The 13,439-nt window shown below is 41.8% G+C and overlaps 1 protein-coding gene across 2 annotated transcripts in view; it reads left to right on the top strand.

Moving 5' to 3' along the window:
- FUT10 (fucosyltransferase 10) overlaps nt 1–8,404 on the top strand; it is a 75,544-nt gene extending 67,140 nt beyond the window's left edge. For both annotated transcript variants that reach the window (XM_008710918.2, XM_040643291.1), the window contains one exon: nt 7,685–8,404. In XM_008710918.2, the coding sequence (XP_008709140.2) occupies nt 7,685–7,909 (225 nt within the window). In that variant the 3' untranslated portion in view covers nt 7,910–8,404. The remainder of the gene's footprint in view (nt 1–7,684) is intronic.
- Nucleotides 8,405–13,439: the final 5,035 nt, after the last annotated feature.

Here is a 13,439-nt window from a genome sequence, read left to right as displayed (position 1 = left end):
TATGGACATAAGCTTTCATATCTCTTCTGTAAATACCTAGGAGTGAAATGGCTAGGTCATATGGTAGATGTATGTTTCACATTTTGAGAAATTACCAAGCTGTTTTCCAAAGTTGCTCTCTCTTACCTTCCCACCAGCATTGTATGAGAGTTCCGTTCATTAACAGTTAGTGTGGTCAGTCTTTTAGTTTTTGCCATTATGGTGGGAGCATACTGGTATCTCACTGTGAGTTAATTTGTGTTTCTCTAGTAACTAATGATTTGAGTACCTTTTTTTTTTTTTAAAGATTTTATTTATTTATTCGACAGAGATAGAGACAGCCAGCGAGAGAGGGAACACAAGCAGGGGGAGTGGGAGAGGAAGAAGCAGGCTCACAGCGGAGGAGTCTGATGTGCGGCTCGATCCCATAACGCCGGGATCACGCCCTGAGCCGAAGGCAGATGCTTAACCGCTGTGCCACCCAGGCGCCTCTGATTTGAGTATCTTTTAATGACTTGTTTGCCATCAGTGTCTTCTCTGGTCATATGTCTCTTCAAATCTTTGCTCATTTAAAAAAATTGAGTTGTGGGGCGCCTGGGTGGCACAGTGGTTGAGCGTCTGCCTCCGGCTCAGGGCGTGGTCCCGGCGTTATGGGATCGAGCCCCACATCAGGCTCCTCTGCTAGGAGCCTGCTTCTTCCTCTCCCACTCCCCCTGCTTGTGTTCCCTCTCTTGCTGGCTGTCTCTATCTCTGTCAAATGAATAAATAAAATCTTAAAAAAAAAATAAAAAAATTGAGTTGTGAATCTTGAGTTGTAAGAATCCTTTATACGACAAATGTTTTCTTCTAGTTTTGGGGTTGTTTTTCCATTTTCTTTTTCTTTTCTTTTTTTCTTTTTCTTTAAGATTTTATTTATTTGAAAGAGACAGAGCACAAGCAGGGGGACCAACAGGCAGAAGGAGAGGGAGAAGCAGGCTCCCTGATGAGCAGGGAACCCCAAATGGGACTCGATCCCAGGACCCTGGAATCATGACCTGAGCTGAAGGCAGACACTTAACCAACTGAGCCACCCAGGCACCTTGTTTTTCCATTTTCTTTTTTCTTTCTTTCTTCTTCTTTTTTTTTTTTTTTAAAGATTTTGTTTTTATTTATTCGACAGAGATAGAGACAGCCAGCGAGAGAGGGATCACAAGCAGGGGGAGTGGGAGAGGAAGAAGCAGGCTCATAGCGGAGAAGCCTGATGTGGTGCTCGATCCCATAATGCCGGGATCACGCCCTGAGCCGAAGGCAGACGCTTAACCGCTGTGCCACCCAGGCGCCCCTTTCCATTTTCTTAACAGTATCTTTTGAAGTGTATAGTTTGCAATTTTGATGAAGTCCAGCTCATCATTTTTTTCTTTTATCATTTGAGTTTTTTGTGTCCTGTTTAAAAATCTTTGTGTAACCCAGGGTCACTAAGATATGCTTCAGTTTTATTCTAGAAATTTTGTCCAGCCAGACATGTAGGTCTATAGTCCACTTATAGTTAATTTTTGTAATGCAGCATGGTGTAAGAGGTGAGGTTTGGTTATTTGAATGTCCTGTAGTATTGGCATCATTTGTTGGAAAGATCATTTTTTCACGATTGCATTACCTTGGCTTTTTTTTCAAAACTCAATTGGCCTTACATATGGGTTAATTTCTAGACTGGTAAATATGCCTGTATTTACATACTGTAGTTTCATAGTAAGTGTTGGAATGAGATAGCGTCAATCTTCCAACTTGGTTCTTTTTCAGAATTATTTTTACCATTTTAGGTCTTTTGCTTTTCCATATAAATTTTAGAGTCAGTTTGCCAGTTTATATGAGAATGCTTGATAGCATTTTCATTGGGATTGTGTTGAGTGTTTGTATTAATTTGGGGGAGAATTGACAATATTGAGACATTTAATCCATAAGAATGATAGATCTATCCATTTATTTAGGTCTTCTTTAATTTCTCTACATTACTTTGTAGTTTATTGTGTACAGGTTTTTTATAACTTTGGTCAAATTTATCCCTAGGTAGTTCACATGTTTTGATATAATAGTAAATGCTATTCTTAAAAAAAACTTTATTTTCTGATTGTTTGTTGCTAGTACATAGAAGTAAAATTGATTTTGTATGTTGACTTCATAGACTACAACCTTGTTAATTACTCTGATTAATTCTGTATCTTTTTTATAGATTTCTTAAGATTTTTTTTACATAAATGATTATGTCGTTTACACAAAAAGAAAAAGATGATTTTATCCTGACTTCCAATTTATTTGCCTTTTATTTCTTCTCTTTTTTCCCCGTACTGCACTAAGACCTTCATTACAATTTTTAATAGTACTGTTGGGACCATATGATTTCACCTTGTTCCCTGTCATAGAGAGAAAACATTGTTTTTCATCATTGTTTATGATGTTAACTGTAGGATTTTGGTTGGTGCCCTTTATCAAATCGAGAACGTTTCCTCTGTTCCTACTTTTATGAGGCTTTATATCATGAGTGGATGCGGAATTTGTCAAATGATTTTCTGTATCCATTGAGACGATCATATGTTTTTTTCTTTTTTAGTTTATTTAATGGTGAGTTAGAGTGATGATTTTTGAAGGTTAAACTGACCTTGCTTTCCTGAGATAAACTTCACTTGGTTATAATGTATTATCCTTCTTCTTATTGTTGGATTTGAATTGCTAAAATTTTTGTTAGAAATTTTTGCATCTACATTCATGAGGTATACTGTTCTGTATTTTTCTCCTAATGCCTTGGCTAGTTTTCTTATATGGTAATGCTGGTCTCATGTTCCCTTTTCTTGTGTTTTCTGAAAGAGTTTGTGTAGACTTGGTATTATTTTTTTCCTTACATATTTTGTTGAATTTACCAGTAAATCATCAATACCTAAGTGTTTGTTTGTTTCTTGTGGGACAGTTTTTAAGTATAAATCGAATTGTTTTTAATAGATATGAAGCTATTCCAGTTATTCATTTCTTTTTGAGTGAACTTTGGTAGATTGTGTCTTATAAAGAATATTTTTTTTCATTTTATCTAAGTTGTGAAATTGACTGGCATACCATTATTAGTATTCCTTTATTCTTTTAATGTCTAGTATCTATCTAAAAGTCACCTCCACTGTCTTATATTAATTTCGGTCTTTTTTAATGATTAATCTAAATAGAGGTTTATCCATTTCATTGATCTATTCAAATTGATTATTTTTCATTGATTATTTTTTAAATTTTGCTTTATATATTAATGATTTCTGTTCTTTATTATTTTAATTATTCTTAATTTGGACTTAATTTGCTGTTTTCAAATTTAAGGTGGAAACTTGGGTCATTGATTTTAAACTTTTATATTTTTATAATATACATGTTTAATGCTCTAGACTTCCTCTAATCGCTGCTTGAGCTATGGCCTACAAATTTAGATTATTATGTTAATGTTAATTCAGTTTAAAATATTTTCAGTCTTCTGTTCTGCTCCTAATCTTCCTCCTGGGCAACTGATGAAGGTCCATGGGAAAGAGCTTTAGGGTGGGTTTGAACTCTTGTTTTGTGTCTGGGGCTCATAGGGATTCCAAACCAGCATGGTAGCCCATACGTCACCTTTAAGAATTTGTGAAAAATTTAACTGATTTCTTTCTTTCTTTTTCTTTCTTTCTTTCTTAATTTCTTTCTTTCTTTCTTTCTTTCTTTCTTTCTTTCTTTCTTTCTTTCTTTTTCTTTCAGATTTTATTTATTTATTTGACAGAGAGACAGCGAGAGGGGGAACACAAGCAAGGGGAGTGTGAGAGGGAGAAGCAGGCTTCCCACCGAGCAGGGAGTCCGATGCGGGGCTCGATCCCAGGACCCTGGGATCATGACCTGAGCTGAAGGCAGACGCTTAACAGCGGAGCCACACAGGCGTCCCTCATTTCTTATTACCTATTTGTATGATGACCACCTCTTCCTCTTGTGTTCTGTCAAAGGTTAAAACAGATCATGTATCCATCTCTCCTTAGAGGGTCTTGTCACTATGGAATTCAGTTTACTGGGTTGCTGTGTGATTTCAGTTCCCTGATGGGCTCAAGAAAAGTTATGAATTTATAGATTATTTGACTTTGTCCTAAATGTTAGAATAGGAGCCATGTCCTCTTTGGAAACAAAATATTTGTTAATCATACTTTAGAAACAGCTTGTTTTTCTGCCCAGAACCCCAGCTGGAAAGTCCATTTGGGATGCTGAAATTTAGTTACTTCTAAAATGTCATAACTATTTCATCAAACACACTTCCTTCAGGTCATACGGTGAAATATTTCTCCAAGAACACTCGAGTTAAAAGCCCATTTCATAAGATTCTTTTCTTTGTGGTACCACCTCAGATAGTAGCTTTGTTGTACATGGTTGAATGGACTCTTGAGTGGGCAGGCAAGGAAACAGAGTATTATTACTGGCTTTCTCATATAAACAGTTATGCAAGGTCAGGGTTGGGAAGGCCATCCAACGGTATGTGGTCAGTATGGCAACCAGATGACTGGTGATTCAAGTATCATGAACAAGTCATCCGCTAATATCTTGGAACATTTCCGGTGTTGGCAATTTCATTATTTTTTAAGGCAGCCCATTTGATCTTTTGTTAGTTTTGGCAGTTATATTTTTCTTTGTTTTGAACCCACATTTTCCCTTCTATAGTCCCTTCTTAGCTACCTGCTTCTGACTCTTTAACTCAATGGGTTGGAGTTGCCTCTGTACCTCTCAGTCAATAAATGTGAGCAGTGGCTTCTCAGAAGTTTTTCATGGTAATCACTTTGGGTCCTCCTTACTTGATTCTGTTCTGCTTTTGCTCCAAATACAATCTCCACCTAGCTGTGAACTCTGGCTAAAGTAACTCCAATTTTGAGCCTACTTTGGTTTTTTGAAAATAATTTTTTTGGGTATCATTTTATATTGTTGTTTAGACTGCTCAGATTTTAAGTATTAGGGGCGCCTGGGTGGCACAGCGGTTAAGCGTCTGCCTTCGGCTCAGGGCGTGGTCCCGGCGTTATGGGATCGAGCCCCACATCAGGCTCTTCTGCTATGAGCCTGCTTCTTCCTCTCCCACTCCCCCTGCTTGTGTTCCCTCTCTCGCTGGCTGTCTCTATCTCATAAATAAAAAAATTAAAAAAAAAAAAAGATTTTAAGTATTAGTGTTTCCTAGTGGTTTGCTCTTTGGATTTGTGTTCTGGTTCTCTGCGCTCAGTGTTGTCTTCGTAAAGAAACTCTGTTCTAGTTCCACGCCCTTGGAAGCCAAACTCCATGATCATTTGTCAGTGGTCCCCAAGAGCAGGGAGGATTTGGGTAACTGTATCCTTGTCCCTCTTCCAAACATGTTAATTCACTCTTCTACTTAGAGTCCTTTCAGATGCTTGAAGAAAGCTTTATATGCATCCTAGGTCATCTCTTTTTCAGGCTACACCCTAATATCCTCTAATATGCTTCTAATGGGAGGTTTAACAAAGAGAGAGTATGTTGATCCAACCGTAGGTAGGTACCCAAATTATTGTATTTCCAAATTGATTTTTCTACTCTGCTTTCTAAATTCCTGATGGTTGAAGATTCTAACTATTACAAATCTGACACATTACAAACCTTATTATCTTCATATTAAAATTTTTTTTAGAAAAAGATATATATGTACAAGCTTAAACTATTCAATACTTCTGGAAAGTTAGTTTAAAAAAGAGCAGTCTTTTACTTTCCCTTTTCCCCCCTCCCCAGTGGTAATCTCTTACCACCATGTCTAGCTGATTATTTTGGTATTTATTCATTGTTTCTAAATAACATGTTTTTACACTCTTTTGTTTTCTTTTTTTTGATGTCCAGTGTTCATGTGATCACGACTGTGCAGTGCTCTTCTGAGATGAACCATGTAGTGTACTGGGGTTTGTTTCCCTTGCCTGGACAGCTTTTCGTTTCCTTCTCATTTGCCTTCTTGTTTGATCATTTTTCTACGTATGTATCACTCAGTCAATTCCTGTGGATCGTTTAACTCTCCTGTGAAGATATTCAGATTTCCCAGGCATCCAGTTCATTTCGTCTTGTTGCAGAAGTTGCTCCCGGAGCCTTCTGACCCTCCCCAGTGGGCCGGCTGCCCTCTTCACCTTGCGTGGACCACCAGCCTGAGAGCTCCCTGCCCCAGCACTTGGGGATTTCCCTTTCTTATCTTTTTCTGACACATCTCTTGTGTGCTTGTCTCCCTTTTCCCTAGTTTTGCTCTTTTGTTTGAGCCTATCCTTGTACAGCTTCCCGAGAAGGGATACGTGTGGGTGTCTGAAATGTCTTCATTATACTTTAACATTTAAGCAATAGTCTAGCTGAGTGTAAACTACCCACTTTTCTTAGAATTTGGAGGCATTTTGCATTGCCTTTTAAAAGACCTTTAGTTTTGAAATGATTTTAGATTGACAGAAGAGTTACGAAGATAGTACAGAGTTCCTGTCCACCCTGCACCTGGCCTACCCTATTATTAACACTGTACATGGCCATGATACATTCCTCAACACTTGAGAAATTAATGTTGGCCCACTGCTCTTAACTGACCTGCAGACTTTAGTCATATTTCACCAGTTTTTCTACTAACATCCTTTGTTATCCTTTGTTCCAGGATCGAATCCAAGATACCAAATTGAAATTAGCTCTCATGTCTCCTAGTCTTCTCCAAACTGTGACCAGCGGTTGAGTTTCCTTATTTTTAAGAACTTTGATACTTTGGAAGAGCACTGGTCGATATTTTTGTAGACCGTCCCTGCATGGATTTGTCTGCTGTCTTCTCATGTTAAAACGTAGGCTATGGATTTGGGGGACTATTACTGCAATGGTGAAAGGGCACTACTTCTTTTTTTTTTTTTTTTAAGATTTTATTTATTTTATTTGACAGAGAGAGAGAGACGGCCAGTGAGAGAGGGAACACAAGCAGGGGGAGTGGGAGAGGAAGAAGCGGGCTTCCCAGTGGAGCTGGGAGCCCAATGTGGGGCTCGATCCCAGGACCCTGGGATCACTCCCTGAGCTGAAGGCAGATGCTTAACGACTGAGCCACCCAGGCGCCCCGTAAAAGGGCACTTCTCTTCACACCATATCAGGGGACGCATCATATCAATGTGACCTATTGCTGGTGATGTTAACTTTGATCATTTAGTTAAAGTGGCATCTGCTAGGTTTTCTCTGTGAGTTTACTAGTTTTCCCTTTCCATTAAGCGAGTCACTAAGTCCAGGCCATGCTAAAAAGGAAGAGGAATTCAGCTCCACCTTCTTGAGAGAGGAGTATCAAACAACTTGTGGACTTATGTCTAACGAATAAATATTTGGGGGGGAGATATTTTGAGGCTATGCCAGTATTCTTTTTCTTCTTCAAGTTTTACCCATTAATGTTCCCATTCATCAGTTAGTCTTACCATTGCTTTTTAACTTCCGGTGTTACTGTCAAGAGATCTAAAACCATCCTAACTGCCGATGCTCAGAATGAGACTATTCTTCACAGGCAGGCTGTAGAATCTCTTCCTTCTTTCCTGTGTTCTGGAATTTCGTGAAAACATTTGGCAGGAGACTATTCGTGTCACTATGGAGTGAAGACAGTTGCTTTAAAAGGAGAAGTATATGTGGGGTTCTGTCATCTTAAGGCAGGAACCCAGGACTTGGCTTCCTTAAATTTGTAATTCTTTTTTCCTTTCTCTCAACACAGGGCTTCCCACCCAAAACATGGAAGGCCGACGTGACCCACTTGAGTTGCCCGGAGCCTGCAGCGTTCGCTTTCTCGCCTCTGGCTCCGCGCTGGAGCTCTTTGCGGGAGATGTGGATACCCAGCTTCGAGCAATCCAAGAGAGAAGCCCAGGCGCTAAGGTGGCTGGTTGATAGGAATACAAATTTTTCAGCTCAAGAGTTTTGGGCCCTGGTATTCAAGGACTGATTTCTCAAAGTATCAGAATGATACAGACTAGAGCTCTCTCGAGGTTTGTTTTGTAGGTTGCCTTAATACACGAATGTCATAGCTCCGTTGTTGACTGTCCTTTAGGATAAGGAATCATTGCTGTGGTACTTATCATGAGCCCTCTCAGATAGTGGATGTGAAGTACCCTCAGGGGTCAGCTCGCTATTTTTTATACTAAAAAAGTAAATATTTCTTACGGTCGCCTTCCATTGACATGTCTGGACCGATGCACCTGCCGCCTCTTGTGGAAACTCCGCTCGTGTGGCGTGAGCGCGTCCCTCCCTGCAACGGAGGCAGAGGGTGGAGCTGTGGATTCTCGATACTCACCTCACTGTCTGCAGTTTGTTAGTATCTGGCCAGCCCAGTGTCCCGATGCTGAGCATGGACACGAAATGCAGTAGAACTTGGCAATGAGAGATTCCATCTGTTGGTTTCCGGGGATGTAAGTGAGTAATAAAAGCTGGGCGAATTTTATCTGCTCTTTCTCTTCAAGTCAGAAGAACGTATGCCTGTCTGCCTTCTCCTTACTCTTACTACCTCTTTCTTCTTCTCCTCTTGCCCGGCCTCCTCCCCCACTTCCCCCGCCCCCCCCATGAAGATGTGCCTCTTCCTTGTGTGCTTTGAATAGTGAGATGTTCTCAGTGGTCCTTTATCTTGCCCAGCAGAATAATGATTGTGTGACCCAGGCTGGACACCCCGTACCCTTCGATCAATGTGAGAGTGGAAGTGAATGGCCCCCGGGAACTCGGGTTGTGTTGAAGGCGATCTGTCTTTTCTTAGGCACAGCCTGTAATGGTGGGCGGCCGACTCTGTAGGTGAGCATTCCCTGTCATTTCTGATCCTGCACAGAGCAGTTTCGGCTGTCCCGTCGGGAGCTTCCGCTGGAGCTCCGTGAAAGACAAGGAGAAAACACGGGCTCGCGTTCTGTCCCCATGTGAGGCTGGGGAGGCTTTTAGGGATCCTAAGGCCTTTGCCACCAGACATGTCCTGACTTTGGTGCTGCTTATCGTGGAAAGGCGTCAGCCCCTGAGGACAGACAGAGTCCCTGACTCTCGTGTCCCCGAGGTGGCATGGGGGTGAAACTCAGGATGGCCCCCGTGGTGCCAGCTCCCCGTTGATCCCAGGCCGGGGCCTTCACGTGTCAGCCACGCACAATCTCTTCGTGAGCAGCGCGCTCTCTGGTTCTGCTGAAACCAGTACATTCTTTCAGGAGCAAGCAAGGTCACATTGCTGGGTGGGAGAAGGTTCTATGGCTGGGTTTTTCTCAATCCCAGCTCTGCCATTAACTGAATATGATTTAGTACAACTCTCTTAACCTCCTTGGGCCTTAGTTTTTGTACCTAAAAAAAAAGAGCGATTGGGCTGGTCATTGAAGTTCTTTCCTATATAATGTTCTTTGTTTATCAAAATTAAGAAGTTTAATTTTGTAGATGTTTTTACTCAGCCAGGAGCAAATCTTTTAGAGCCACTGCATGGTTTTCAAGGGAAGAAAGCTTTTTGGAGGAAGAAGCATACTTCCTGGGTGGTATTAGGGATAGAAAGTGGGTTATCTCTACCTTTTTTTTTTTTCTGATAATATCCAAAGGGAAAGCATTGGAAAGGGGGATTGTTTGTTACAGACCAGATTTTAAATTGTATATTAAACGAGTTTGGTTGTCGTACTCTTCGTAAAAAGCCCAGAATGTGATTTGTGCATCTGGTGAGGTATTATCTGATAGCTCCGGGTCTCCATAGATGCCTTAAGCAAATACCCAGTGCTCATATGCTGTGCGTATGTTTTAAACCTCCACATTGCATGTAGTTTTGTTCTATCTTGGTTCTTTTTTTTTTTTTAAAGATTTTATTTATTTATTCAACAGAGATAGAGACAGCCAGCGAGAGAGGGAACACAAGCAGGGGGAGTGGGAGAGGAAGAAGCAGGCTCATAGCAGAGGAGCCTGATGTGGGGCTCGATCCCAGAACGCCGGGATCACGCCCTGAGCCGAAAGCAGACGCTTAACCTCTGTGCCACCCAGGCGCCCCTATCTTGGTTCTTCATCAAGACTCCGTAGACAAAATTCTGCCTGAACTTTTTTGAAGTATGGAGCCCTGAACAAACTTAGTGAAATGAAATAATTGATTGTTTAATGGGGCATAAACATCTTGTGGGGGAAGACGATGGAGGAGAGGGAATTCTGTGGGATTGAAAATGGGGTGTGTTTCAGAGAAAATAATTCAAAAGTTCTTTGGGGTTCTTTGAGTACCTGTAGATTTGAGACTTTATTATTCATATTTTTTGTTTTGCGCATGCGTCTTCTGTAATAGGCTTTTTATTAATGAGATGGTACCCTCGTCTAGATAATTGCTGTCATGGAGTGAGAGACATGGCCCCACTGTAGCAGCATTCTTATCTGCAAATGGGGAGCTGTCAGTTTTGAATTCCATGTAAGTCCCCTCAGTGACATGGTATCCATTGATCCCATGAGACCACACCTTTCTCTTTACCCCCCTGTCTCCACTTGTGAGCTATGATTAAGAGAGTCCTGTCCCACGGGGCTGCTGTGAGGAATGGCTCACGGCTGGGAAGGACTTGGTGTGATGCAACATTCTGTGTAGGGTGTCAATACGTTTTGCTTGGATTTTTCTGAGACTGCTTTTCTAAGTGATATGACGAGGTGGATAGAAACCTTCTCAGAAATGTTGAAGAAAGGGCTCACTAATGCTAGTCAGTAGTCTTCACATCTTCACCTGAAAATGAGATAACTTTGACCAGTGATCATGTAGCAGTTACAACATTTCAGAACCTGATTGTGGACCTGCTTCTTTGTTGCTATTAGGAGCTAGATTCCAGTAACAATTGAGATTATTGTCATTATTAGTAAGAGTTTGAATGCAGACAGTGTTGTGTGCACCACTGAGAAGTAGGAGACATAAGCAAAAATGAACGTCCTTGCTTTGACTCGCACATTGTAGATTACGCGTGGGAGAACTAGCCTAATATCTATGGACATTGTACGAGTCCAAGCACAGCGCAGACCTGAACCTGAAATGCCCAGTGTTATGCTGTGCGTTTAAAAAAACCATTAGTGTAGCTTGTAATTCCTGCTAAGGATGACAAAGCATTAGGGGGATCCAATGGAGAGTTAGTTTTCAGTGAATGGTATTATCTGAGGCATCATAGGTACAAATCTACATAAATGACCTATGTCTTTCTTGGAATCTTCAAAGTATAAAATGTAGAAGTTCACAGACCGAGGGTAATGGTGGTCAGTTTATGTTTCAAAGAACTTTGCAATCCAGAATGTTCTGTAAAGCGCTTTCTTACCCTTCTTTAGGGAAGTTCTTTTCTTTGTTTTCATTTTCGTTCTTGTCATTAGTGATACTGTCTTTACTGCATAATTCTTATCAACATGTATCTTTATTTTCTTCTGATTACAGAAATAAAAATGCTTACAACACTTGGAAAATTGAGCTGTGAACCATGACTCCAGAATAAGAAGACCTGGTTTTAGTCCCCACTCTCAGTATGCCATCTAAAGATGATATCTTGGGGTTGCCTGGGTGGCTCGGTCAGTTAAGCATCAGACTCGATTTCAGCTCAGCTCATGAGCTCAGGGTCATGGGGTGGAGCCTGTGCTGGGCTCTGCGCTCAACGGGGAGTCTGCTGGAGATTCTCTCCCCCGCTCTCTCTTCCCCTCCCCCTCGTGCTGGCTCTCAAATAAATAAATCTTTAAGCAAAAAGAAAGATGGTACCTTGGCCAAGTTATTTGGCCTTTCTGAGCTTCAGTTTGCTCACCAGGGAAAGCTTATTGTACGTCCAACCACACCGTGAGGTTGTGAAGTGTAAATAAGCCAGTATTCATTCTTCACTCTCTACGTGGAAGCTGTGGCTGCTCCGGCTCTCTGTGGCCATCACCCTTTGTTTGCGATGACCTTGACTGAGATTTGCGCAGAATTAAGGAATGGCTAGTGATAGTACCAGCGATGGTACTCCATTTAGTTCTCCGTCCAGTTATCTGATACCTGTTTTTTGTTGTGAGATGGGCATTGGGCTGGGCACCTTAGTCGGTGTGAATCGGACATGGGAGAGAGGTATGACGGTTCTGGGTAGGGCTTTGTGCTATTACGATGGTATGAAAGCCAGGGGCTGAGGAATGCTCAGATTGTACTGTCTCTCCCCTCCAGGGGATTTCTTTCTTTCTTTTTTTTTGAAAGATTTTATTTATTTATTCGACAGAGATAGAGACAGCCAGCGAGAGAGGGAACACAAGCAGGGGGAGTGGGAGAGGAAGAAGCAGGCTCATAGCAGAGGAGCCTGATGTGGGGCTCGATCCCATAACGCCGGGATCACGCCCTGAGCCGAAGGCAGACGCTCAATCGCCGTGCCACCCAGGCGCCCCCTCCAGGGGATTTCTAATGGAGTTTTACACAAAGCTCCTAACAGCATAACAGGAATCCCACAACCTTTTTATAGTAGCTGTGCAAACCCAACTAAACCCAGTGCAGTGACCTCTGGCAGAAGCCTTTCCATGTTGCAATTCTCAATCTTGGGAGGAGCCTGTTCGGTGTGCCCAGACCATGAGAGAGAAGAGAAAGGTGACCAGGTCTGGAGGTCCTGCCCCTTACAAGTAATAAGTTTACATGTTAACTGAAATCAAAAAAGAAGAAAAGAGGAGGAGCCTGCTCAGGACTTCTGGGAGACAAGCCCATTTTGCTCTTCATACATATTGATGCGAGAATATAAATGCAACGCATGGGAGCCCGCTTTTAAGTCACAGTCACCTCTCTGGCTAATAAAATATGGTCCATCAATAGTGGGGTCTAACCCATTAAATTAGCAATCCTGGTGGGGGGTATTATTAAGAAGATGGGCACAGGCAGAGGTGTGGGGAGTGACGCTCCGTGATTTTTATCTTCTCAACGCATTGGGCTTACCGGCCAAGCCGTGGTCAGTCGATGTGGCTGTATCCGTGAGGGGTGTGACCAGTCATGATCCACAGAAATCTCCTTTCACCTTCCTGAGGCTTCTTCCCAAATATCTGTCCGTGTTCCTTTGGGTCCCTCTGGAACCACTGACACGAGCAGTTGAGCTGTCTGACACTTCTGAAATGAATCAGAGTTGCACGCTGATTAATGCCTCCAAGGGTGTTTTGAGCATTAGGTCAAACTTTCATTCCCTATTTTATTTCTCGTGCAAACTATGGCCACATCATCCAACCTAGCTTACCAGAAATGGTTGTACAACCAGCCCAAATAGGCCATTATAGATATTTGGAATTTTACTATCACAAACTCCTTAATTAAAAAAAACAAACTGGGGATGCCTGGGTGGCTCAGTTGGTTAAGCAACTGCCTTCGGCTCAGGTCGTAATCCCAGGGTCCTGGGATCGAGCCCCTCGTTGGGCTCCCTGCTCAGTGGGGAGTCTGCTTCTCCTTCTCCCTCTGCCCCTCCTCCTGCTTGTGATTTCCTGCTCTCTATCAAATAAATAAATAAAATCTTTAAAAAACCCTGATTGAATAGGTCATTAAA

Source organism: Ursus maritimus, unplaced genomic scaffold (assembly GCF_017311325.1).
Source record: "Ursus maritimus isolate PB19 unplaced genomic scaffold, ASM1731132v1 scaffold_28, whole genome shotgun sequence".
Classification (NCBI taxonomy): domain Eukaryota; kingdom Metazoa; phylum Chordata; class Mammalia; order Carnivora; family Ursidae; genus Ursus; species Ursus maritimus.
Note: the sequence above shows the minus strand (reverse complement) of the source record. Positions and strands in the feature narration are given on the sequence as shown.